The 27318-nt window shown below is 38.7% G+C and overlaps 1 protein-coding gene across 3 annotated transcripts in view; it reads right to left on the reverse strand.

The window, feature by feature from the left end:
- Positions 1–27318, reverse strand: part of NUP153 (nucleoporin 153) — a 63273-nt gene that overhangs the window by 17585 nt on the left and 18370 nt on the right. Inside the window, exons 2-14 of one of the 3 annotated variants that reach the window (XM_074987655.1) lie at positions 18549–18762; positions 16530–16778; positions 14645–14784; positions 14433–14561; positions 12919–13035; positions 12744–12788; positions 12599–12652; positions 9803–9949; positions 5382–5434; positions 4683–4815; positions 2168–2305; positions 980–1072; positions 659–746 (exon numbers count right to left, since the gene is read on the reverse strand). In XM_074987655.1, the coding sequence (XP_074843756.1) occupies positions 659–746; positions 980–1072; positions 2168–2305; positions 4683–4815; positions 5382–5434; positions 9803–9949; positions 12599–12652; positions 12744–12788; positions 12919–13035; positions 14433–14561; positions 14645–14784; positions 16530–16778; positions 18549–18762 (1600 nt within the window). Of the gene's footprint in view, positions 1–658; positions 747–979; positions 1073–2167; positions 2306–4682; positions 4816–5381; positions 5435–9802; positions 9950–12598; positions 12653–12743; positions 12789–12918; positions 13036–14432; positions 14562–14644; positions 14785–16529; positions 16779–18548; positions 18766–27318 lie in introns of all 3 variants that reach the window. The other 2 variants (XM_074987654.1, XM_074987656.1) reach the window with 2 other exon arrangements.

The following is a 27318-nucleotide window of genomic DNA, read 5'->3' on the forward strand; positions in this document are numbered from 1 at the left end:
GAAAACTGAATATAGAAATGCAATCAAATGCAGCAAGAAAAACATTCTTCTCAATAACCTTTCGCTATAGTAATCTCAGGTGCTCTTTGTAATAAACAGCATAGAAGCCATTCCAACAGTATTGTGGTTTAAATTTATCATGTGCCCAGAACTTACGCACAAATTTGAAATTTAAGTATGGTTTAAATGATAGCATGGAGATGCTTTAGTGTCACTTTCACAAAACACACTATTCAGGAAGAAGTCTTGATTATGCAAGTAAAAAGTAAAAAACATCCCTTGCAGCAGAGAAGTATTTATGGTTGTGGTGAAACTATTATGGCTTTCAGAAGGAACAACTCTCAGAAATAAAATTGCAAGCCTCAAAATAATCAAATGTGTTAGTGATCATGTCAGTGACCATTACTTAGGAAGTGTGATTGAAACATGAAAGAAGAATGAAATGGCAGCCTAGAAGAGGAAAGACAAAAGGGCGAGGTCTTGTTCTAGAAACTCCTCCTGATGGCACACAAGTTCTAATATGCAGTGGAAAAAGACATCCTACCATCTGCATATTCTCAGATACGTAAGAAAGTTCAGCTGAGATATGCTTGTCAGCCAGATCTAGCGATAGGAAAAATAAAACATTTGAGGTCTGAAAAGCTGAATTTTTAATTACCTGTGTTAATCAGAAGTGGCACTGAAGTGTCATTGGATCCAGAAGCTTCTGTTGATTTTACAACAGGAACACTAAACGTAAACCCAATCTGAAAAAGAAAAAATATGTTTTTCAATGTCAAAATGAAGAAAACTTACTCCAGTCTAACAAGTGAAAAATCAGACCTCAGTTCTCCGGCATTCAATTTATTTGGCATCCAACTGAATATCAGAGCCTATGTTTCTTTTTTTGCCACTAACTGCACTTTATTGTTGCGAAATGTTACGTTTATCCCACAGCAAAAACTTCAGGAATAGCTGAGTTTCTCCAGGCATTACTTACAGACAATGGAGGTAGCACTTCTGCCTCAGTAGATTTTACAATTGGAGATGAAAATCTAAACACAGGACTATTAGAATTACTTGCTGGTTGCACCTAAATTAAACAAAATAAATTCAGAAAATATGTTGGAAAAAAACAATAACTATTTATATAGTTAAAAAAATGTACACTACATGTTGGGTTATCTGGAATTCCGATAACCAGCATGCTTAATTAACTGGTACCCGTTCTTCTGGTTTCCACATGTCCAGAACCCACAGAACGAGGCCAAGTGCTGCAGGACCAGGGTGGCCAGCTGGCTGTAAGGCCAGACTTGGTAGCTGCGGAGTCAGTGGCCACAGCTAGGGCCAGCTGCTGCAGAGTGGGGCTGGCAGTTGTGGGGCCACTCCACGGTAATAACCAGTACTCTCAGTTCCCTGGGAGTCCCAGATAACAGAACTTCTACCATGGGGAGTTCTGCACTGAATGTAGGAAAGCTAGCTTTCACCTTTATAAGTCCCAGAAAAGAACTACAATGAAATGCAATCAAGGTTCAGAGTTCATAGCAATAGCTTGTATTACAGATGTGTATCATCCAAAGACATATGGTATGAACCCAGAAAATTCAGTGCTGAGAGTATACTGAAAATATATTCAAATTGTTAAAGGTATAAAAATTCAGCCAAGGCACCTATGCAACCTTAAAATCAACTCAGGATTAATTAGGGAGCTGTCAACTGATATCTTCGTAATAAATGGGTATTATTTTTCCCTTAAAAAAAGCTGCACATAAATATTAAAGTGTGTCCAGGCATTCTTAAGGTTTATTTTTAATACAGTTACATACGACTATATCATTTCCTTCCTACTGATGCTGCCAATGCCATTTATGGCACTTGTAAATTCTCAAATAAATCCTGGCATATTATAATTGTAACAGGCTTTCCACAGCACGTCCAGAAGCCATACAACTATTGTCCAATAACTCATCTATCCAATAACCAATCCCACAACTTCACGGAAACAAATCAAAATCTTTCTGCAATTTCATTACATTCTGATGCACAATGGCCCTCATTTACTCATCTGGATATAAGCTAATACTTAGTCGACCCCTCAACACACAACAAACATATCCGACATGCAACACAGCAGACAAACCCAATTCTAGTTCTGTAAAGTATTAAGCACACGCAATGTAAAAGTTACCTTGTTAGTCATGGTTTGTGTATCGGTGATTGGTGATGATGACACAGTAGCACTGGCAAGGGAACCAAAGCTGAAGCTAGGCAGTGATGTAGTATTGATTGGTAAGGATATTTTGGGTAGTACTGGTGCCTCCACCTCCTAAAATTGTATGAGTTTTTAGTTACTTTCCTGTTCTGCATTAGAAACCTCATTTCTTCCCTCTAATAGCTATATAAAATTAAAAGCAGCAAAGCCAAATATAAAATAAAATGATAAAAATACATCCAATCCCCAATCCTTGCCTGCTATGATGTTTTTAACTTTTGGCAAACAAACACTTTCCATTGGTATGGCATGACCATTATCTACGTCTACACTAGAGGGTTTTGTCAACAAAACTCTGAACATCTACACACAGAATGTGTTTTGTTGACAGTTTAAAGCTGTGCAGATGCTCCAGGGAGCCCTTTTGTCAACAGAGCAGATCAAAAGATCCATCCGGTTTTATGTGTAGACACGATCTGTCGACAGAAAATTTTGTTGGAACATCTCTTCCAACAGTAACTTCTATGGACAGATACTTCAAGGCTGTCTACACTAGTGTTGCACTTTCAAAAGAGGCATTCAAATGAGGTGTAGATTTACATATCTGGCACCTCATTTGCATATTCTCCTTTTGAAAGGAAACAAGCAGTGTAGATGCAGTTCTTTTGAAAGTAAACCCTGTTTTCAAAAGAAACTTATGCCTAAAAAATTAGGAATAAGGTTCTTTTGAAAACAGGGTTTACTTTTCAAAAGAACTGCATCTACACAGCTTGTTTCGTTTCAAAAGGAGAATATGCAAATGAGGTGCCAGATACGTAAATATGCACCTCATTTGCATTTTCAATTTCCTTATTGGCATGCCTCTTGAAAGTGCAATGCTAGTGTAGACACAACCCTAGTGAAGATCTAGCCTATGTGTAGGAAAGGTAGAACAGGGAAGACTATAAAAAAAAGCTTCTAATTCAACTATTGTCCATCAGATGTGCACCGTAACCATAATGCAGAAAGACAGTGAGCTGTTCCTCTCTATGTAAAGCTTGATTTGCTGTTAATTATTTAAACTTTAATAACCAAAATTCCAGCTGATCCCCATCTCTTTAATTTAAATGTGGGATTTCAAAGCTTGAGGAGATATGCAAAAATCTTCTAGCAACACTAAGGTAGACCAGTCTTGAAGCTTGATGTTTTAAGGTTAAAAAAAAATGCAAGATTTGTTCTTTCAAACCCTCCAACCCAAACATCTTTCACATGTTCTTCATACATCACAGAGGCACAAAAAGACAGAAGTCCTATTTTAGGAACATAAAAGTTGTCATGGTGGATCAAATGAGTCGTCACCCAGTCTGATTTCATGGTATGTCATATACTTTATAGTAAGGTGTGAGGCAATTATGGAACATAGAATCACTGAAGCATAGAGTCATTCCTGTTAAAGTATTTAGCTGCTGAAATTAGAGTGGGTGTTATAAAGATTTAACTCATTTATGAAAACTCATTTGTGACACTTAATTTATGCTGAAACAATTAAGTGTGGATAAATGAAGACGTAAGTTTTTCCCTGTATTAATACATGCACTAGAATTTATGCTTTTTATTAAATTGATTTTTTTTGAAAAGGTAGAAATGTCCGATTTGTCCCACTGGGAAGCATCAATGTCAAATATCTCCAACTTATTAAATATTTTTGCATACACACACACTACTGTCTTTGGCATTATTCTATTTTAAAATTTATTTTGTACTCATAAATCATAAAAGATGGAATTATTACTTTAATACCTCTCTAGTCCAGCACATTGGGACCTGAACAGTGCTGAATGAGAGAATCTGCCAGACCAAGGGAGATCAGTATTTCATCGCTAAATGTCTTTTAAGAGTACAGTAAGCAATGGAAGTGTTGATAATGCTGCTAGACAATATTGACCTCCCATGGTCCAGCAAACTGTCTCATTCAGCACCGGTCACACCCCAAGGGTGCTGGACTAGCGAGGTTTAACCTGAACTGAGAAACCCTTCAATATAACCGGAAAAACCCCTCTAGTAATATGCCCAAAAGTTCCCAAATACAGCCTCTCACTTTAGTTCCCCTACTTCAGAAATCTATGGCCTGATGTTCAGGTGTGATGAACAGCTATAACCCCTGCTTACTTCAACTGGAGATGAAAGTGCCTCAGTACTTCTAAAAAAAAAAAAAAACAAAAAAACACATCAGGGCCAGATGTCTCCCGCAGAGCACCCAAAATTGAGGCATTCAAAATAAAGAAGAATTGGGCATACATATCCAAAAGAATGTTTGTTTGTATCATAGCAGCACCCAGGACCTTCAATAACAACATAGACCCCATTGTGTTAGGCAGTGTATAAACATGACTGGCTTGTAACTATTATTTTTGTGTGTAGTCTCTTCAGAGTCAAATATTTCAGTTTCATTGCATCCATGCTTTGAAAAAAATCTGTTGTGAAGCAATTTAGCTGAAGTATTTTCTCTTACCTGTTTTTCTTGTCCTGGCTGAGATACATAGTGTACTCCTCTTTCCCTTCTCATCTTGCCACCGCCACCACCTCCCATTCCAGAATATAATCCATTGGATGCAGGACTGCTGAATTTGGGGTATGTAAAATTGCTGGCACAGAAAAATAGCGTATGATTAGCATATACTCCTATTACCCATTGTTTTGAACTCTTATACCCTCTGTCTCAGCAGGAACAGAACTTTCCTACCAACGGTCTGGGGAAAAAAAAAAAAAAAAAAGAAAAAAAAGACATCCCAAGCAATAAGAATATTGCTAAACGGAAAAAGTGACAACAAGAGTCAATCGAAAAATCAGTCAGAAACAATCTGAACTCCACAAGGTATAATGTCTGAGACTGCAGAGTAGAAGATAGAAAAAATTAACTTATCTGTCCTTTTTTATTTCATATAATTACTGCTATCATTATTCATTTATCATCATTCCCCTCTTTTCTATTAAGTATACCCTGGTCTAACAGACAGGCAACTTGGGTGATTTCATATCCCATTTCTGAGAAAAAATTTTTAACTTAAAAGAAAAGTCCCAATTTCACATTCTGTTGTGTGATCAAAAACTATTTCTTACTTCCTTTACAAAATGGTAAGCACAGAGATTCCATTGGACAAAGCACACAGCTCTCTCTCAATAATGTAGGTTAAAACTAGATTTGACTTACTTTTCAGGTGTTTCTACTTGTTGCTCTGCAGTCAGATTCTTCTCTTTCATTCCCTACAAATAAAGAAAAATAACTTCAGGTTTCTCTGAATTTGCTATTATTTAAAGCATACAGTTAGGCAATTCTTGCTATATTTCTTCTGCTTCTTTTATCAGTTAATCTAACTAGCAAAATCTTACTCCATCTAGTGAGACTTCAGAAATAAGTCAATATTACAGATATATTAAGCTTTGCAGCTTCAATGGTACTCATCAGTTTATCACTGTTACAGATTAAAATTATGGGGGATTAAATTCTTTTTAGCCTGAATACAAAACACATTAAGTCTATTTTTAAATGACTACTGGATTCCAAACAATGTATTAAAAATTTCTAAAATTTCTGTTATAATAAGTTATAAGATCTATTAGCTGGTTTTTAATGCATTTAACATGTGCCTCTACTTAGAGCTTTGTATTCAAAACAAAGGATTTAGAGTGTGGGGGAAAATCACGCAAGATGACTGAAATACAGCTTTCATCTTGGTCCTCTTTAATATAATAGGAAGTCACTAAGTCACTATACCCTGCAGAAGATTGACCCAGTCAGGTCGATCTTCTGGAGTTTGATTTCGTGCATCTAGTAAAGACACGCGAAATTGATCTGTCTGGGGTCAGCAGTCAACCCCCATACTCCTTGCTATGTAGAGGAGTGAGTGAGGTCGATGGGAGACGCCTCTGTCGGCCTTCCTTAGTGAAGACAGCTAAGTCAATTTCAGATATGTCGATTCTAGCTATGTAATTGCCATAGCTAGAACGGCATACAGTAAATCCCTGAGTTATGTGAGCATTGCATTCCTTGCAACCCCCACATGACTCAAATTTTGTGCAAGTTGAGCGATATGGCAGCCTGGTTCCCAGATCCCATGGGCTTGCAGGAGCTGGGTAACTGACTAACCCACCGGCAGTTTTCCGGGTCTCACAAATGATGGAGGAAGCTGGGAACCAAACGGCAGCTTGGCTCCCAGCTCCCCACAGCTGGTGGAAGCTGGGGAGAAGCCGCACCATCGTGGCTGTCTGCCCCCCTCGGCTTCCCCAGCTGGGGGGCTGGAACGCTTTCGATTTGCACTTAACTCGTGGTAATGCAGGTTACGTGCAAATCAAAAATTGCACATACCAGGGGATTACTGTATCTGAAAATCAACTTTAAGGTCTAGCATAGACCTGGCCTCAGATAAACATAATATTCCATATAAAACTTCATGTTAAGATAACAGTAACGTTACACAGGTAGACACTGAAATCAGAAAATCCAAAATTAAGCCTACATATATAATAGTAGTTCTACTTCTTGCAAGTATACATTATGGCAAATTCAGGTCATTTTTTCCCTGAGAGTTACTGTTGGAACAAAACATCTCAGGTCTCTTGCTGACTAACCAGGGCAGACTAATAGACCACAACCACTGAGTTTTTCTATGCATTTTTCTGTTAAACACATTACTTCCTCCCTGAAACTGGGATGAGATTTTTCTCTAGTGTTTCACCACAACCAACATGTAATCACTGTTTGCTGTAAGGGGCAGTTAAAGTCAACAATATAAAACAAAGTCCCTCCAGCTGCCAGAGCCTTTCCAGACATGGACTTAAATCCAAAATCAAATAGTTAAAACACACAAATGCTCAACCAAGGCAGTCCCATACAGATAGCTATGCTGTGTTTTTTATTAGCAGATATTTCCTAGTTAGAGCTCAAAATTCACTGCTTGCTTCTGACAACTTTTGAGTCTAGTAAAAATCACGATAAAGTATTTATGCCCTCCCCATAACACCTACAAAATTCAGTTTAAAGTATAATATTGTAAAGCAAAAAAACTCTGAAGTTCTGCCCTCTCCCATCAATGCAGGATAGAGTTAGGATTGCTTGGGTTCCTTACTCGGCCTGTCCCCAGACCTTGTGCATTTGGATTTCTTTTGACATGTAAATATAACTCTGAATGACCTGAGTTTGTGATGTGTGGCTGGGGGGGATATTAACTATGGACTTGTAATGCTTTTTATCCTGAAGATGCTAATAAATTCCTCTCAACTTTAATTTTATCTTTACAAATTATTTGTCCTGGAATTTCCTTTTTTTTTTAAATTGTAAAAAAGTTTACACACAAATACTAAATAATAAATCCAAAAGAGAATGCTGCCACCCAATATTTCAAACAATTTATAAGATATGTAGTATCAACCTTAGCAGAAGAAAAAAAAATAGATTTAAGGGCAGATTCAATGGCACTGCATGCAGCATCATGATTAAGTGACAGTTAAGCTGGGTTATGGTTGAAGTGCATTACCAAAGTAGTGCAAGTCAACCGAAGTGTAGTGGTGATCCTGGCCCTTAATTTGTGACTAACTTGCAGTTGAGAGTCTGGCACTCTATAAAAAAGTGAAGCAGGGTGAGCGCAGTCCTTGAGTGCCTGGGTATACCTACACTGCAGTAGAAGATGATCATCCAGACCAAATCTCAGAGCTTGAGTCAAACTCAGGCTTTGCAGGATATCAAAGCCCAGGCCTGAACAGTTATGCTATTTTGAGCCTGAGCCCATTATCCCAAATTAGTTGACACAGTCTCTGCCGTTCAACGACATGGATTTTTTTTATTTCAGTAGGCACATATCCCCAAAGTTTCTGCACTTTAACAGCTTACACCTTATGTTGCGGTCTCACTTCCCATCAGCAGTGATGCCTTGATGCACAAAGGGGAGTTCAGGGAGCAGGGTCGGGGAAGCCCGTCAAGCCCTAATGCCCAAGTTATGGCCACGGAACTCTAGTAGTGATTAACAGTTAAGGGCAACATCATCTATCAATGACAGTTTGACACACAACGCCAAGTCTTCTCATGCAACCAACAGAACTGTTTCAAGCAAACAAATTGGAAAGAAGGGGCAATGATCGAGTTATCTCTGTCAATCTTGAGCGGCTGACATAACTCAAATACTTTAGAGACAAATCTGATCAGCTGACATATATTCATAACAATAAAATACGTCTTTAATTTAATTTCATTACAATCTAATTTATTTAAATAAAGCCTATGAACAAGATTTAAATTAATTTTAAGTACTGCATATGGAAGTTTGAAGTGTTGTCTTTTATTAAGATCATTCTGGAAAACAAAAGGACTGGCAGATAACTATCATCCAAGATTAATTTATGTCTCTCACAAACTATTTAGTAGATTTCCTTGTAAATTCTCATCCAAGTCACTGATGAAATAGCAAATCCTGTTAAATTGGGGAGGGTACTCTACTTCTTGTAAACAAATAGGTTAAATCCCCGCTTTTAAAGGGCGAAAGGGAACTTAGCTGCAACTACTGGGCTACAGCCAAATCTACCATAATAGAGACCATACTACAAATGTTAGTGACTTGGAAAGAATTTATTGGTGTGGTACCTAAAGTCAGGCTTTATTCAGAAGTGCTTAAGGAAGAATACTTACTGAAAATACCAACTCTCGTTCCGAGTTCCCACAACTATCTTTCTAGAGAAACAAACGCACTCCCTTTCCTCCATGTCTATTCCAAGTTGTCGTATGAATATATCCATAGGTTAGTTTATCCCACTATGCCAAAGCTATTCATAGACTATCTCCGGCAAAAAAAAGCAGCAGCAGCACAGGCAGTGTGGTTCCCCTTACTCTTGTAGTTCAATCACCTAAAGCAGTGGTTACCAACCATGGCTCCCGCAGGTTGTTGCAGGGGATTCATGAAGAAATGAAAGATAAATAAGAACTGCTAGAATTGGCTTTGCTGGCGGTCCATGAACAGTTGGCGGAGGGTGGGGTTTGCGGGTCTGCACTAGCGAAAAGGTTGGGAAACACTGATCTAAAGAGATTGCCTCCTAACTCTCCAGTCCTTGGTGTTTGCATGACAGAAAAGGAAAAGGCACAATTTTTGTCTGGGAAACAGAGTAAATTAGAACAATCTGCAAGTTTATCACCTGTTCTATAAGTTACCTATAAAATTTTAGAGTAACAGAAACTGAAATGCCCTGGAGAATCTCACAAATTACATCACTGGGAGACCATAGTTTAATGAACAGGTAATTTATACACAGCTTAAATGGGTTCATTTAGCACAAAAGTAATCCAAGTTGTGCTAAATATCAATTATCTGTTGAAATAGTTCATAGCTAGATCTCAAAATTGACTCTACTTGTACTCTCTCTCCAAGTATACTCAAAACCAGCAGCCGATCGCTACCAAGAGGGTGACCAACCAAATACATACTGGATGACAATTACAATAAAAATACACACAAATTGAAATGTTCCTTCCACAAGGAGTCCTACTGTCTTAAGCATTACCTTGAACATTCTATAAATAGTCTAACCTCCCAAGACAGTTTGTCAACTCTTTATAGCAATTCCGAGGTTTAGAGAAAATGCACTTACTTTGTGCTTTAGGTCTATTCTCTGTCTAATCTTCCCTGACTCAGCAGCTGGAGTCAGAGATGGTTTAAAATACTGTGACCGGCTCGTTGACAGAGAAATTGTCTTCGGTGTCATTAATTTCTGGACTGGGGGGTGCTGGGATTCGACCTTTAAAAGAAACAGCAATAAATACAGTTATGTTGGAGGCTTTGTGTTCATTTATATTTAATTAAAAATGTGACAAACTAAAAACTAACCGTCTCTATGCAGTCACTGTGTACTCAGTGATGTGCTTTTATTTAATGTGCAGGGGAATTAGGAAGAAAGTCAAACAAGGTATCCAACAATGTTTAGAATCTAAAACCAAAACTCCTCAGCTAATTTTACTAATATTTTAGGGACATTCGTTCACTGAAATCAGTATTATCCTGTTTTACAGACACAATGACATTTTTGCTCATAGTTAAAACAAGAAAACAGACTTCTAAGCCAAAGTGCTAAAGGTTAATCACTCAACCCTCCGATTCCAACAAATCTCATCCTAAAAACAATACAACAGCATTAGTCAACTAAGCCTTCAAACCTTTTAATTTTACTGACTCGTTTTAAATACAGACTATGACAATTCAAATTGTGCTAGATTTAGATTTTGTATAAAACAAGCTTCTACAAAAAACAAAACAAAACACCAACAAAAAATGCATCATTATAATAAGTTTCTAGAAAGATCCTTTTCATGAAATTAAGAAATTATGCCGGGGGAATTAAAAGTTTGGTTCCATCTTGTGTTATGGGGATATTGTGTAAAAATAACATTTTAAGTTATTTTCTCTACTGGTGTTTGACAAAACTAGATTATCTCAAGTGAAACAGCATATAACATTCAAACTCATGTTCACTATTTACATATTCAAACATTTTCTTTGTTAGGATGGTGAAAATCAGTTTAATTTTTAAATAGGTAGTGAAGCAGTGTGTAAGTTGCAAATTTACAGATGGAGTGTTTGTTTTAAAAGAACTCTTACAACTGGACTATTAGGCTAGGTCTATACTACCACAGAAAATCAACCCACTCAGGGTCGATCTTCCGGGGTTTTGTTTCATGCATGTGCAAAACGTCACTTTCGGGGTCAAAGTCAACCCCAGAAATCTTCATGAGCAGTAAGGATTAACGAAGGTTGATGGGAGTAATGCTCCCATTGACCTTCTTCCATATAGACAGCCATTGAAGTCAAACGCTGATAAGTCAACTTTAGCTAACCAAGTCGATCTGCATGTCTAGTATAGACAAAGACTTACAAAGCGAAGTTCTTCATTTCTCCTGAAATCTTTCAAAGTGCATATTAAACTAAGTTTAAGTACATCAATCTACTAAACTCTGCATGGAAGAATTTTCCACTATAAATTTTAACATGTATTATCAAAACATTATGAGAAAAGGAAAGTGGACATTTTTCTGCCTATTAGGATTATAGATGTACGTTACTAACCTGAATGCTATACTGGCCTGCATGAGTTTTGAAAATAAAAAATGTACTGCACGACTGATATCAATTGAAATAGTTTTTAATAAGTGCACAAGAGTTCTGTTAACTGTACACTTACTCTGACAAAGCACAAAACAAAAGTTAAAAAAAAAACAAAAAACAAAAAAATGCTAACAATCCTTGTATTGACCAGCAATTACTGCCATCAAAGGTTTCCCTTTTCTTGCCAAATATTGCACTGTGAACAGACAATTCCTCTCCTTTCAGCCAGTGACAGCTGCGTGCAACATTTGTTTAGTATGACATCTCCAGGCTATCTTTTTTCATGCTTAACACACAAATGTGGCTCTTTAAAGTTAAGTGAAAGTACTATCCGGAAGCTTTATTTGCCATTTATTTAGATGACATTTATGTTGAAGACATCTCGCACTATACTTTGAATTCATGTGTCATATTTTCAGAAAATGCTAAACTACACAAGTTTTGGATACTCTAATATTCTGTTACATTTTCAAGCACAATAATATTTCTAGTCAAAAGGTCAGCATAGAATTTAAGAGAGATGCTCTCCACTTTCTGTGTAAAACTGCCTAAGGTAGATGTTATGGAAAGAAAAAGTTTTTATTTCTATATTGGTCTCAGATCCCCAATGTATGCAATGCTATAAGTACCCAAAAAACTGAAAAATCTACTAACATTTTTCACTTGTTAACATGACAGGAATTGGGTTTCCCATACCACTATTAGTAATTCAATAGGCTTCTTTAACAACAGTTTAAACTTACTCTGAGATGCACAGAGAATGGCTAAAATTACAGGCGTCACCAGAAAACACAAAAATTTCCATCCCTACTTTTCCCCCACAAAATTCCTTCACTATGACACACTACAAGTTTTTCAAGACAAAAAGCATTGAGACACACAGGTAACAAGTTTATGTCAGTTGAAACACAAGCCTGGCAAACTCATTTAGCACCATTTATTTTTTTTTTTTCCATTTCTGGTCACTTTTCCAGCACAAGACCTTCCTAAAACTATTCTCTAACACAGCTCGCATCTTGCTTGTTGACAAGGAGGGGAAAGAAGCAAAGCTCCCTTTAGAGTTCCAGCCATGTCCTCTTGGTAACAGATTTCAAGACCAACACACACCTAGCCTACCCCAGAAGTATCCCATATATAGTATGGAAAAACAGAACATTTTTAGCCATTAAAACTCAAACAAATATAATAGCCTATTGTTTGTATGAACTGTAGATCTGCAGAATACTCAGAATACTCATGAATATTTTAATTCAACTGACAAACTACCTGAGTACCAGTGAATCCTTACCTGTCTCCTCTTGGAATGGAGGCGAGTAATATCTAGCATGCTCCTGTCCACAGGCTGGGGGGAAAAAAGTCACATGTCAGAGGAAAAAATATTCACAATGAAGCTGCTATGCAGCAATAGAGAGGCAGTTAAGAGGCTAACTTACAGAAGACAATGGAGAAACAACAGAAGATGGAATCCTTTTAGCATCCTGTTGAATAAATACTAGAGTAAGTTAAACTATGTAAATAAATTTTTCACCCAGTATAGTGCAGGCAAGTTTAGAGTATGTTATATGCTCTTGCAATGAAATGCAGCAGAATAAAAAGAGAGCTATTTACTGCTAAAGGACTTGACATCTTCTCCAGAGATTGCAAGATGCGCCGTGCTGTGGAACTTGTTACTCCATAGGATTGCACATTTGCTTGCTTTGCTTTCATTTGTCTTCTGACTGGTGTCTGAAAATTTAGCATGACAAATGTTAAAATGTTGGACTTCAACATTCATATATTTATTTGTTTCAGGACAACATTATGACTCTTAATATTTTAAAAAAAGATGTGGGGAATAAAATTAAATGAGATCAACATGCCCGTACTGAAGAAAAGGGGAGCTTCCTGGCTTCACCAAAGAGTTGAGTTGTCCCACCATGTGCCTAAACGATGGGTGTGGGATGTCTAATTCCTACTCTTTAAAATAGAGATTTAAAAGGTTGGACAAGAAAGAAATAGGCCTGCTATTTTGTTTGAAGAAAGAAAGGCAGGAAAGAGAATGTAAGTAAATACTCAAAAGTTACTTCTGAAGAAGGTACCTTGAGTAACCAAGAGAAGCCAGATTTATATGACAGTACAGTGAATCATCTTAATTTACACCATACATCGGGAATTCCACTTTATAGTTTCTTTTTTTTTTCCATAGTTTATATTTTGCTACTACAGTGCCTTGTAACTTCTTTATAAAAAGAAATCTTTATATTTACAATAATACAAATGAAAGAAAAAGAGGGGCAACAAAGATCAAAGTGAAAAATATTCAGAAAACTTGTTTGAATATTCATTTATTGTTGCATTTTCTCTTCCCCCTGTGAAACCCCAGGCAAATGCTGTATACCACACTGCTGTTATGTGCAGCCAGGAAGCAAAGCAGAGAGGATACAATCAACCAGTAATAGTTGCATAAGAAGGATGTGAGCCTGGTCCCTCCTTCAAAGGAAGCTTATTTTAGTTCCATTTTCCCAGGTCCACTATGTTTATTTAAAACACTTTTTTTTTTTTGAAAAACTGTCATCTGTTATTGTACCGGCTGTTCTGGCATTTATTATATTAGACAAGGTCTTAAGCCATAAAATGTAAGAGTTGTATCTTTCTAAAGTGTCACATACATTCATCTGAATTAAGTAAATGATAATATGGATTAGGTCAGTGTCTATCATGATGCTGCATTTAAGATAGTATCCTAATCTCAGCATAGCTACCACATTCCTTTAAGCTACTCTCTCTTGAGATATAAAAACTGTGCACGAGTGTTTATAGACGATGGATAAGCAGTGGTTGCTCTACAATAGTTTTTAACTGGAAAGTCAGTTTAAGAAGCAAATTATAAATCATCAGTAGTCCCACAGGTTACTAAGTGTTATGAAGTTTACGTTTAAAACTGGAAACTTTCTTGGCTAATGATGTCTACATTTGAAAGTCTCCTTTCCCATTACTAAAATGGGAGTGCTAGCTCGAAAATAGTGTCGTCTCCGCTGCTGAAGTATTAGATCAAAAAACAATTCTATGTGCACATTTTCAAGATAGACTCATTTTACATTTCTACTACTCTTCCTTGCCTATATCAGCACTATTTCTCTTACCTGATAAGGAGTAATTCGTATTTTAGACTGCCTGGCTGCTGCAGCTGCACCACCATAAGTTGTTTTGCCAGGATAAAATGGAGAATCCCCAAGCTGGCTTGTCTTAATGACAGAAGCATTACCAAATGACTGCAGTGAGATATATTAACAGGCAGTTAGCAAAACTGACACAAAACTAATGCAATTAAAAACTTATTATATGCAGTACTCACAGGAGATAGAGCTCCAAAAGCAGATAAGTTGAATGCAGGTTTTTTAGAGCTGATGGCAGAATGTTGTGTGAGAGAATGAGATCGTTCAGCCTCTGTGGACCAGAGAGGTGGTATGGACGTATTTTTTGAAACTGCTATATCTGATAAAAGGACACATTATGTGCATAAGTCATATCATAAATTATAAGTTAGTTAATACACAAAAAAATGGAAATGAAACAGCATTAAGGAGACAAAAAAAATCCAGTATTTTTAATCTTGCACAATTCTATCCTTTATGACATTACACACGTGCACACACACGAGAGAGAGATAGCTATAGCATACAATGGCAATATAATCTGCATTAGAAAGTCAGAGCACCATCATCTCTGAACCGGAGCCCTGTTCACAAAAGTACATACACAACTCACTCTTGTAATAGTAATTCAAAGAACTAAGCAAACCTGAATATTGCTTTACAGACTATAAAATCTTATTTCTTCTTGCTGAAGAGGACAGAACTAGACTATATGGGGGACTGGTAATCAAATACCACACCAGCTCCACATGTCCATGGTTCAAAACTAGCCCAGGTCATGTCTGGTAACTGTTTAGTTATCCATCTGAAGTGATATAAAGCTCTTATTCCTGGCATTATCAAACATTCTATAGAAACCACCACCATTCTTCCTAGTAAATTCAAACAGGCCAAGAATCATGATAGCTTGGAAACAACTATCACCACCCTTAAGCTCTTTCAGAAAGTGGGTGTATTATGTCAGATGCACAGTATGTGGAAACTTGCAATATGACTGCCTGAGCAGGTAGGACTAATTCTGAAGATAAAAGACCTCAGTCTCAAAAGGGATCAGTCCAAGCATTTACTTTAAAATGCAGTTAATGTTTTTCCTTAGCAAATGCAGTATTCATGAAACACAGCAGACTTGTTAATATTGAAAACCAAAGTTCTCTGTCCACAGAGAGAGAAATAAAGCACAGGCAGTACAAGCCTCCCAGCACGACTGGTCATATGCTCGTCTTGGGCTTACAGAATTCCCAAACCCATTTGCAAGGCTCCCACGTCCATTGAATACCAAATTATACTGGTGATTTTGATATGAACATCTATTTAAATGGAAATGGATTGAGATTACCACCCCACTTCACAAGTAGAACAAGTGGTCAATCCCTATTACCTCACCCAGGCTGTGTCTATACTAAGCCCAAGTGCTGACAGTTTGATGCAAATAAGCAGTCTCGAAATTGCAAAATGGTGGCTCATTTGCATATCCATATAGCTAATGTGCATGCTCATGAGGCTAGTTTGCATTTTGAAGGCAGAAATCAAACAGTGTAGACATGGTTTTGCCAGAAAAAAAACCTTTGGTTGGCAGGCCCTTATGCCTGGAAAAAATCAAGCATAAGGATCTCCTGAAAAGCGGGATTTTTGCCAGCAGAACCGTATCTATACTGCTTGACTTCTGCCTTTAAAATGCAAACTAGCCTCGTGAGCATACACGTTGCCTGTGCAAAAGAGCAAATGAAACACCATTTTGCATTTTCAAGATTGCTTATTTGCATCAAATTATTGGCACTGGAGCTGCATCTACACTGAGCCTTAAACTATAATCTCGGTGAAAGGCATCATGTTCCATCATCAAGTCCTGATACCTCCTAGCAACATACCAGCATTTTTCAGAACACATAAAAATTACAGTGGGATCTAATATATCAGATACCAAAATCAAACAAATACCGGAAGATACACATCTAAGTAATTGGCAGTAACAAATTTTGTATCTATTATGATAACACAGCATATGAAACAAATTCAACATATTCATGTTGGTAAACAAAATCATCATGTAAAATAAATATGACCATAGTAAAACAAAAAAGTTACCTTTATCAGATGCTCTAGAAGAGAAGCCACTAGTAGTTGAGATGTTATCATCATCATGCTGAGAGGTAGAATCTTTGATTTCTTTTACAAGGGAGAGTCCAGAACTGCCAATTGCAAATGCAGAGGATGTGGAGGGCTGGCAGTTCGGTGAGGGGGAATCCAAGATGGTGCAATTCAAATTACTCCGATGAAGTGAGGGTCTTGTTAATACATCTGAGAAGTTTAATGCAGATCTACTTGTGGATGGTTCTGAAGAGAAATTTAAAAAAACACAGCATTCTATTAGGTAAGGTGAGTGTAAAACCACACAGAAGTCAAGAGCTGTTTTCCATCAACACTCTTCCTACTGCCAAGTACAAAAATAGAGACAGGCCAAATTTAACTTCCTCCTCACCCATATTAAGTTTCATTTAACAGGCTAATGACAAGAGCATGCAAATACTTAACCTACTGCAACACTAAACAAAGTATTAACAGTCATTTGATTGTATGCAATAAAGGCACTTTTCAAATATCTTCTCTAAATTCTACAATACAGGCTCCCCTAGCAAATGAAAAATGTATCCCTGCTACCAGTTATTGCTGGGATTTTAGCATATAGAGGATACAAATGTCTTGGTTTATACGAAACACATGCCAATACAGCAACCAGATGACCAACATCTCTAATATATCAGAAGATCTGTGGAGTTCTCAAAGGCTGTAGGTGGATTAAGTTTTAGAGTTCTTGTACAAACGTAGATGGCTATTACAATGTATTTTACACAAAAAGGAGCCCAAAGCCTTCCTCAGAAGTTCTAGGAAAGGAGATGCTATGCATAGATTAGCTCAGCATCTAGAATCATAGTGGGCTCACCAAGCAGTCTGCCCACCCTTCAGCAGATTTTTAGGACATCTTGAGAGGAATTTATATATACACCAGGCTGACAGCCTAGTTTGGGAGATGACATCTGTACTTCAGGTCAATGGTTATCGAAACTGATTATATGGAGGGTTTCTTGGGTTTTTTTATTTTTTTCTGTTCTCAAGTTAAGGTTTATCTGTGGCATTCCCCATTCACACCGTGACTGGCTAAAGGTTCTGGACAATAATGTAATTCCTACTCTTTCGGAGTTGTTTGAGTAAGTGTGCTGTGTCACTGTCTTTACTGGAAAGCCCTGCAAGTACTTCTCCATCCAAGACAATGTGTATTCCTCAGTCTTGACAGTATCCCCTATTCCTTTAGGGAAACCTGCTGGCTAGTTAAGGACTCAGAGGAAGAGCTGTAAATTTTATTTGCCATTAAAGGCTTCTCAGATTGAGCTGCTAGCAGAGGTAAGTAACCTCCTCCAATTGGACAGTCATCTGAGGATGGATTCACACAAACAAACTCCCTACCGAGGCTAGCAGTTTCAATTATCACAACCATGGCAAACATTTTTAATATATGCTCTCAAATGGGAGTATTTGGATAGTCCTGCACAGCAAACCTGACAAAGGATCTGTCATGTCCTGCCAACCTTGTTATGGTTACTGGTATCTTAATTTTAAGGTAATTAAGAACTAACCTGAATTTACCACCTGTATTACTGATCAAAGAAGCCTGGATTAAAAAAGGTCAGGAGTCCAAGGAGGCTACCTTCCACTCACTCTAGGACTGCTCACCCGTGTCTTGCTTTGGGAACTATGAAACATAATGAATGTTCCTATGGTAATGGCATAAGAGCGTTTCATCTAGAGGTCTTCCGTTTATAAAAAAGCAATCCAGCTTACTTGTGACTAAAAATCATGGCTATATGACAGGTATTTAATGGTTTACCTGAAACTCATTAACAGGGTTATTCCTTATTGGACAACTGGAAGACAAGGTAACAAATTAGATGTTTGCACTTAAAATTGAAAAATATTGAAGTATTTGTATCAGATTTTGTAAATCACCTTTTCTCCTAATTTCCTTGGTTATAATTAATTCAAAAATGCAAATCTATGAATAAAGATTATTCAACTAATTGAATACAGTTTTGACTACCTACCACATACCTTCTAAATTAATTCTCGTTGACTCAGGAGTGACCCTCCCATCAAACACTGGGGTGTCATCATCTGGGTAACCATGATGATAGTTTACTTGAGTTTCCTGCTGGCTTGTAGGCTCACTTGCATCTACACATTCATCTTCACTTTTGTTGAAGTACCTTTGTAACCATCCTGGTACAATATTCTTCACTGATTCTGTAACTCGGCTAATGATTCCCTGCTTGAAAAAAGTGCGTATATTTAACCACACGCATGAACTCAAAATATATTTTGGCAAGCAACATAACACAGACACTAAAGGCAGACATCAGGCAAAAGCTGCTAAGAAAAGGAAGAGACAAGACTTTCAAACACTTAAAGAAAATTTTATGTTCATATTTGTCCTTCAAGAAGACTATTCATTGGACAACTTGTTTACTTCCCAGTACCCCCAATACTGTCCTCTCAGCTAATTCTCAAAACTCTGATTGAATTTCAGGTGCCAGGTTACTAAGCTACATTCATCCTCCAGTGGAAGAAGATTTTCTTCCTACCGCTTCTCTTAGGGCTTGTCTAGTTGCTCCTGATGAATTTCGTACATGGGTATTCTTTTTCTAGCAAAATGTGTCCCTGTGTGGAATTGATCAGCAACAGCCACATGTGCAAAAAAGCCTTTAGTCAATCTCCACATGATATCCAATTACTTCCAGTAACTATGAGCCTCAAGATTTCTTGCTCATGGCACTTGAAAAATGACATTGGCCACGTCTACACTAGCCGAAATCTTCGAAACGGCCATGCAAATGGCCATTTTGAAGATTACTAATGAGGCGCTGAAATGCATATTCAGCGCCTCATTAGCATGCTGGCAGCTGTGGCTCTTCAAAATAGCTGCTTTTCGCTGCCGTGCAGCTCGTCCAAACAGGGGTCTTTTTCAAAAGGACACCAGGAACTTCAAAATCCCCTCATACCTATCTGCTGATAGGAATAAGGGGATTTCAAAGTTGTCAGTGTCCTTTTGAAAAGGACCCCTGTCTGGACAACCCACGCGGCAGCAAAAATATGCATTTCAGCACCTCATTAGTAATCTTCAAAATGGCCATTTGCATGGACATTTCGAATATTTGGACTAGTGTAGACGTAGCCATTGTAACAAAAACTATAAAATACTATGCTTTGAACAAATATCCGTAGACTGTAATCACATGATAAATTCAGGTCATCATTGCTATATTAGTGTTATTGAAAGAGTCATCAATTGCTCATTTACTTTTGAGGGCTGATGGCAGCATGCTCTTGAACTAAGCTGATGTTGAAAAGTACCTGGAAGAAACCTGGCTACATTTCAGTAGCATCTCCGGCATCATCTATGCTGGTCTACCAAAACAGTTAGTGTTCTGCTCTTATATCTTGGTTAAGTTTCACTCAATGGTACAGTTAATCATAAGACTCACAAAACCTAATTTTTTGCATTTTAAAATATGCAAATATTTTTGTGCTTGCCATTTAATAATTGCCGGCAAGGTTTATATTTTACTTTAGAATATTATGATTTTTCCATTTGTCACTTGTTTCTTATTGTCCCTTCCACTTCAGGTATGTCAAGTCATTACTATGACACTGTTCGGTAATCACGAAATGTTAATCATCCATTTGCAGTATCAATCAACAGCTTTCACATCTACTCTAGTTAGAATGAGAACTACCCTACTGAATTCAACACATTTTGAAATAAAAGGAAAAAAGATGAACCGGCCAGATTTATAGAACCACGATATCTGATGCCACAAAATCTTTTCCAAAGTGTTTGGACCCTCTTTAAAAATCCAGTTTCAACACACCAATCAATTGCATCCACTAATCATGCTCTTCAACCCCTGACTCTTAAGGGCCCAATTCAACAAGATACTTAAGTATGTGCTAACTCATAGCACCTGAATAATTCCATTGATTTTAATTAGAACTATTTTAAGCACACACTTAACTAGGGATGTAAAGCCCCATTTAACTAGTTAACTGGTTAACCAATTAAATGGGGGGCAGCGGGGGAAGCCACTCCAAGAACAGGGTCAGGGTGTGGGGGAGGGTGCAGGAAGGAGATGGTAGTGGGTGTCTGGGCTGGAGGGGAGGTTGCAGCAGGCAGGTGGGATTGGGGGTACAGGAGCAGTCTAGGGGCACAGAGTCTGGGTGACAGGGGCTTTCCTTGGACACACATAGTTCTACATCCACCTCTACCATTCCCAGGCACCACCCTCCAGCCCAAGTACCAGGATAAAGCCTCCAGGAAGCACTGTCCCTGCCTCTGCCTCTCCCTCTTTCCCTGGATGAGGAAACGTCAGCGAGCAGCAGCAGTGCCACACGAACTTGGTTCTTCCCTGCCCCCCCATCCCACCCGCTCTGTGGCAGACCTTGCCTGACTGCAGCCTGCAAAGCTCGAGGCTCCACACCCCCTCCACCCAGTCACAGGTCAGATGCTGGGTAGGGAAGTCCCGAGGCGCAGGGCCCGGATCCAAGCAAGCTGCAGTCCAGATTCGGGCTGTGGGGTAGGGGTTCCCCATCCCTGCAATCCTGGTCACACTTACGTTTTCTTTCACAACCACGAGAGCTAGAAACAAAACTTTTGGTTTAGATTAAAGCTCTGTCCCAAACGCTGGAACACCAGACACAGGTCTGCAATGCCAACACCTTAACCCGACCTTCCTGCCAACTGCCATTTGTTGATTTTTTAATTTTATTTTTGTAATTTCACTTTAAGAAAGTGTATCCCCTCTTTCAATGTAGGAAAGGTGGTTCGGTGCATAGGACCCTGGATGGGAGTATCAGAAACATGGATTAAATTCCTAGCTTGGGCACAGGTTCCTGTGCAACCGGGGCAGATCACAAACTGCCCTGCATAGGCTTTATTGAAACTTATGGCACACAGCTATTGAATTAGGTAATTCCCCACGCATTACAGCAGATTCAGCTGTCATTGTTAGTAAAAACAATAATAATTTAACCAGTTTAAATTCATTTACATCTTATTCTCATTCCAGTGAGAACAGTAGGCAAATACTACATGCCACAGAAACATGGAATCCTGGAAATAAGAGCTAGGGAGTTGCAGAATAGATATTTGCAAACAAAGTACAAACCTTCAATTATGCACATTGTGACCCTGGCAATAGCCACTACCAGAAAACAGGAACTGGGCCAGATGGACAATTGTTCTGACCCGTCCGGCCACTCTTATGTTAACTGTTTAAAAAAAATGGTACCTCTAAAGAGGGTGGTAAATAACTAGTTTTGACTAATTATATTAATATATGCTTAAAAGAATAATGTTAATGGTTCTTTGACACATACAAAGATGCAACTTCCTGACAGGTACTCTGAAATAAATTATCTAAATTCCTGAAGCTGGTATGACTATTTTCGATTATTCTGACAATAATATGCAGAACTTTAATTTTTTTACTGTAGCATTCCCTGAGGAGTAACATTTGACAGAACAGCATATTTATTTTTTGTTTTGTTTTGTTTTGTGTTTTTCCCCCCCATGAAGCATTGGTTAAGTTTCTATTTTATTATCAGTACTTTGCTCTGAACAAGATGTTACTGGCATGTCACCAATTACATAATCCTTTGGAATGTTTGCTTTAGTAGGGCAATTGGAATACTTCCAAAATTTTGTTTCTAAAATCCTGAATGAAGGATTGTGTGTCTAGATACCAGTTTGTTTTTCTTTCACTATTTCAGCTGAGATCTGAAACCACTTTATAAAAATATCTAGCTAGTTACTAGACCCAAACATCTCAGAGAACATACAGGAACGTTCTACATTTTAGTACTGCTTGCAAATCTGCTAAGCACAGTCCCAACTTATCACTATCAGCAATCTTCAGTGTACACGCTGCAACAGAAGAAGTCAGACCCGCTACTGCACAGTTTAAAGGAATTCAAGTTACCAGGTAGTTGGTAAAAGCCTGTTCCTGCCTGGCTCCCACAACACTGAGGGCTCATCTACACCACCACCCACCTTCGAAGGAAGGATGGTAAGTAGGGTGTTGGGAGTTTACTAATGAAGTGCTGCGCTGCATATGCAGCACTTCATTAAGCAAATCCCCAGCCCCACGGCAACTTCAAAGTTTTAAAATTCGAAGTACTGGCTCACGAGCTGTGGCTCACTCGCCGGTACTCAGACATTTAAAACTTTGAAGTTGCCACTGTGGGGGGGATGATTTGCTTAATGAAGTGCTGAGTATACAGTGCAGTACTTCATTAATTAACTCCCAACACCCTACTTACCATCCTTCCTTCAATAGGAGGACGGTAGTGTAGACAAGCCCTGAGTGTTTTTGTTTAGGTAAATACATTCTATGTTTACATCCCACAGTATATCACGTAAACAATTCATACAACTAAATAAGACTAGACTGCTTGAAGTCCTTAATACTGATCAATTACAGGCACCACATGTTACTATCAAAGCATATGCTAGCTATAACATGAGCCAGCCATTAATTACAACACTGAAAAGGAAAAAAATGTAAATTTAATACTAATGCATCTTAACCACCGTTATGGATACTATACTAAAATGCAAGGAAAAATTGAGAGGAATCCCTGGTAGCCCTAAGAGAGATGGGAGATTTCTCTCACAGTATCTTTTGTTGGCAGCAAGAGTACTAGATGTATGTAGTATAACGAACATATACAATTCAACAAAAACAAAATTTAGAACTGTACTAACAGAAAGTCAGCTCGAAACTGTTTGTACTGGTTGTCTTCACAAAGAAAAAGGGCTTCAGACCAAAACTGGAACTTTTCTTTAAAGACAGGCAAAACAATACCTAGCAGCAAGATGGCAAAGTAGAGTACAACACTGATGACAGATAATTTGACGTGCACTGAAAATAAAGTCATCCAGAATTTTCCAGTACATTTTACGTTGATTATGTGCTTATATGAGCCCTGCACCACAGTATATGAACACTTACATAGTACTTAAAAACAGCAGTAACAAACCTCTCCCCTCCCTTACTTCCCAATTTGCAAAAAAGTAGTTCAATTAACTTTTGAAATGTTTGCTTATAAGTTCACTGAAAAAAGCCATCATTCGCTTTCTCTTTTCTATAGGATACTACAGTGAGAGAGCACTAAATTGAAGAAATATGATTCACAATTAATTCTAAAAGTGGTGAGATCCAGGAATATCACCACTCCAAAGTCCAGCTCCTGCACAATTTTTGTTCCCACATCTACAAACTTCCAGTTACTGGTCAACAGTTTTACTTTTCCAGTGAAATGTAACTACCATGCATAATCACCGAGCAAAAGGTCATCTCCCAAGAACATGCTAGTTTTGTTCCTAATGAGATTACAACGTTCAAAGGGAAAGCCATCAAAGATGGTTTGGACATCATTGCAACATCCCTAGGCCAGCAGCTGTGACACTGAAACAAGGCACGTCTAGCAAGAAGTTACTGACACTAGTCTTCCCTCCTCCAGGATGACCCGATTTCCTGAGATCCTTGCCAAAATTCAGTAAGTCAGACTCAGGACACTGAAGTTGGTACTTCGCTATTCAGAATTCTAAGCTAGTCCTTGGTATCTTTATTAGGTTGCATGGATTTAGGTTAACGTCGATGGCCTCTTTTTGTAACTGCTTGGACCACCAAAGAATTGGAGGTAGAATGGGAAAAACAGAAATTCCACACTTTTAGGGGAAACCAAAATAGTATTTCTCAGCCCTCTTTTGAAGCAAAAGCTGCTGGAATGTGCAAGATAACTCTGGCAGGTTCTATGGTAGTCTCATCAATCTGGACTGCCATTTAAAAACAGAGCTATAGCCTGGACAATGGGCAAAAGCTTGTGGGCTGCGTCCTGGAACTCCTCTAGTGGAATGTGGAAAGCTTCTGTGATTCTCCTGAGGTGGTCCTGTTATAATCTGGGGGTAAACGTGACAATGGTGATAGAGCCTCATATGAAAAGGACAAAGTTTCACTGCTGGAGAAAGATGATTCTCCTTCATTGGCTGCTTTGTTGGTCACCATGGTTCTTCACCTGGGTGCAGAACACAGGATCCTCATATTCAGGTGCCTGGAAGTATGGTTCCCAGGGACCGCTACAGAGATATGGAATGTGGTATACATGTATTGCAATGGATTTTGAAGGTGAACTGTTAGTCCCAAAGCAACAAATGCTGTTGGCAAGGACATGAAGGAGAGAATGCATCTGGAAGCAGTCTGAGAGGATGGCTCTTTGTTGGGTCTCCAGAGGGACAGTCAATATCAGCTCATTTGTGACTGATGGACAACATTCTTCATGTTCCAGTGGTGGGGCTGGTTGTGTAGTAGGATGATTCCCACCAATCAGAAGCAGGAACAAGCAGGAGGATCAGGCTGATCTCTTGATCATTTAGTTCACATATTGGCAAATGAATGACAGGTCAATGGAGTAGAGACCAGCTGGTGCAAGACCAGTTGAGAGAAAACCAGGGATGCCAGATCTGCATATATAGCTAAGTCTTCCAGAAGATCACAGGGCCTAGGTGGTGAGCTGACAGGAGTTTTTGACTCTATCTAGACAACTGATACTGTCTTGAAACAGGGGGATCAGAGTGGTACAAAGGCACTTCTAATGAAGAGTTTCTGGTCATAGACACACAGAACATTCATAGTGAATACCAGAAAGGATCAGCACTTGAAGTGATAAGGCACCGGCAGCACTACATGCTGCCTCTTTTACCATCATATTATGCAGACTTGCTCTGAGCCATTGTAACCATCAGGACTGTCAGATGATGGGAAATATCGCAGTGACATCATGTCAGAATTTGCAGAGTATGGCTGGGGAGGGGGTGCAAAGTAGGGGGCATGTAACATTTCTAAAGGAGGGGCAGGGGACCAAAGTGGGGGTCATGACATTTCAAAAGGGGGGGGGGGCACAGTGTAATCAGCCCCATGCACCACCACCCCCACGTACCACTTTCAGCAGACCACAGCTGCATGCAAAGCCAGCCTTCCTGCACTTTAAATCACATATCTTCCTCCTTTTTGTATAAGGAAGATTTGTAAAGTAAGAAAAGAGGATGGAGGTAGTTTGTGAGGGAGTGTGTTTGGCAAGGCAGAGAAAAACAAAACAAATATCCCCTGGATCAAGGGCTGACGGAGCATGCTGCTCTGAGTCTTTCCTCTTCTGTCTGCTACGGTGTTTATAAATACAGACCCAGGGGGCTGTCTTCTCCAAACCTCTCCTCACTCTGAGGCTGCTGCTCTCTTCTCCCAAGTCTTTGCAAAGAAGCAAGATGCTCCAGCAGGCTGCCTGCTCCTCCCCTGCCATTGGGTTGGGGGACGGAACCACAGAGAGCGATAGCAGCCAGCGATCCCAAAAGCTTCCCAGCAGCTGGGCTTGCACTTAAATAGCTTAGCTTCCAACAGTTGAGTCCCTGGGCTTCTTAAAGGGGTAAGTGCCAGACACTGCACACTACAAAGCGTTCACACACTCTCCCAGTACAGCCACTTTCCTTTCCTTGGCTTCCTTTTCCTTTATCATTAGAGGCTTTTTCCTCCACCTCAATTTGTTTTTGCAGCACAGGAGCTGATTCTAAGCATTTCAAACAGCAACGCAGGCTTGTGGTACCTGCTGACTTGCAAAGTATGTTTTTTTCCAAATCACGAAGAAATATAAAGGTTTAATTATGACCTCAGCAAGACATATGAAGATAAGCATACCTTACTTCAATGTAAAAGTGCACAGTGAGTTGTGACGATATACAGTTATACACGGGGAAGTGAAAGTTTTCGTAAAGTGAAGAATCTGTAGCTTTGTTTACAAAAAAAATTGTCTATTAATGTTATTACGGGGTCAGCTGAACTCATGTTAACAACAGTGGGAGCTCAAGAATAGACAAGTCCCTGGAAACTTTAATTAATGTAGTGGTGAATCCACTAAAGCCTTGTCTGTTTGGAAACTCCAACTGTGCCAATATGAGTTGGCAACAGCAGGAATTTCTTTGTTTGAAAGAGTCTTTGAAGGTTAGGGACTGGTGAGTCTGGAGCAATAAATTACGTGAACTGAAGCTGCTCTAGATGTTAGTGTCGCCTAACTGATGATTTCCTGGATTTTTTGACACTGCACTGATGGAAATGCACTTTACTAACATTAACTCTCCAAGACAATTAAGTATGAGAAAGTTGAAATATCAACCAAGATCAGACACATTCAGCACATTATCAATGCAAGAAAAAAAAAAATCAGCTACAATAATATGGCTTACCCACAATTATGTTTGAATGTGGTAAATTTTGTGGGCAGATCTCAAATAACTTCCCCCCACACCGCACTATGCTTTGTTTGGATCTAGTAAAAGACAGCTATGCCCACCCAAAACTTATGATTTTTATTCTTTCATTACCACTGTTGTAGCAATACTTGCTGGGAGTGTTAATATACACTTACCAACATTTTAAACACTATGGCTATGTCTACTCTAGCGAGTTTTTTCTGAAGCAGCCCAGGAATTTTCAACAAATCCTGCAGAGCATCTACACATAAAATGCGTTCTTTCGGTATTAAATCAAAAGAAAACAGCACTTTCTCCAGCAACCCTCTTCCTCTCCTAGATGAGGAAAGATGCCTTTTTCCTGAAAGATTCATTTGGAAAAAAAAAAAAGTGTGTCGATGCCCTGGAGGTCCTTTTTTCAAAAGGGCAGTGCTCATAGTGCTGGATTTTTTGATCTCTGGCTCTTTTGAAAGTGCGGGGGCTGTGTGGACGTTCTCTATTGAAAGAGCAGATCAATTTTTTCAATCT

This window comes from Carettochelys insculpta, chromosome 2 (assembly GCF_033958435.1).
Source record: "Carettochelys insculpta isolate YL-2023 chromosome 2, ASM3395843v1, whole genome shotgun sequence".
NCBI lineage: Eukaryota > Metazoa > Chordata > Testudines > Carettochelyidae > Carettochelys > Carettochelys insculpta.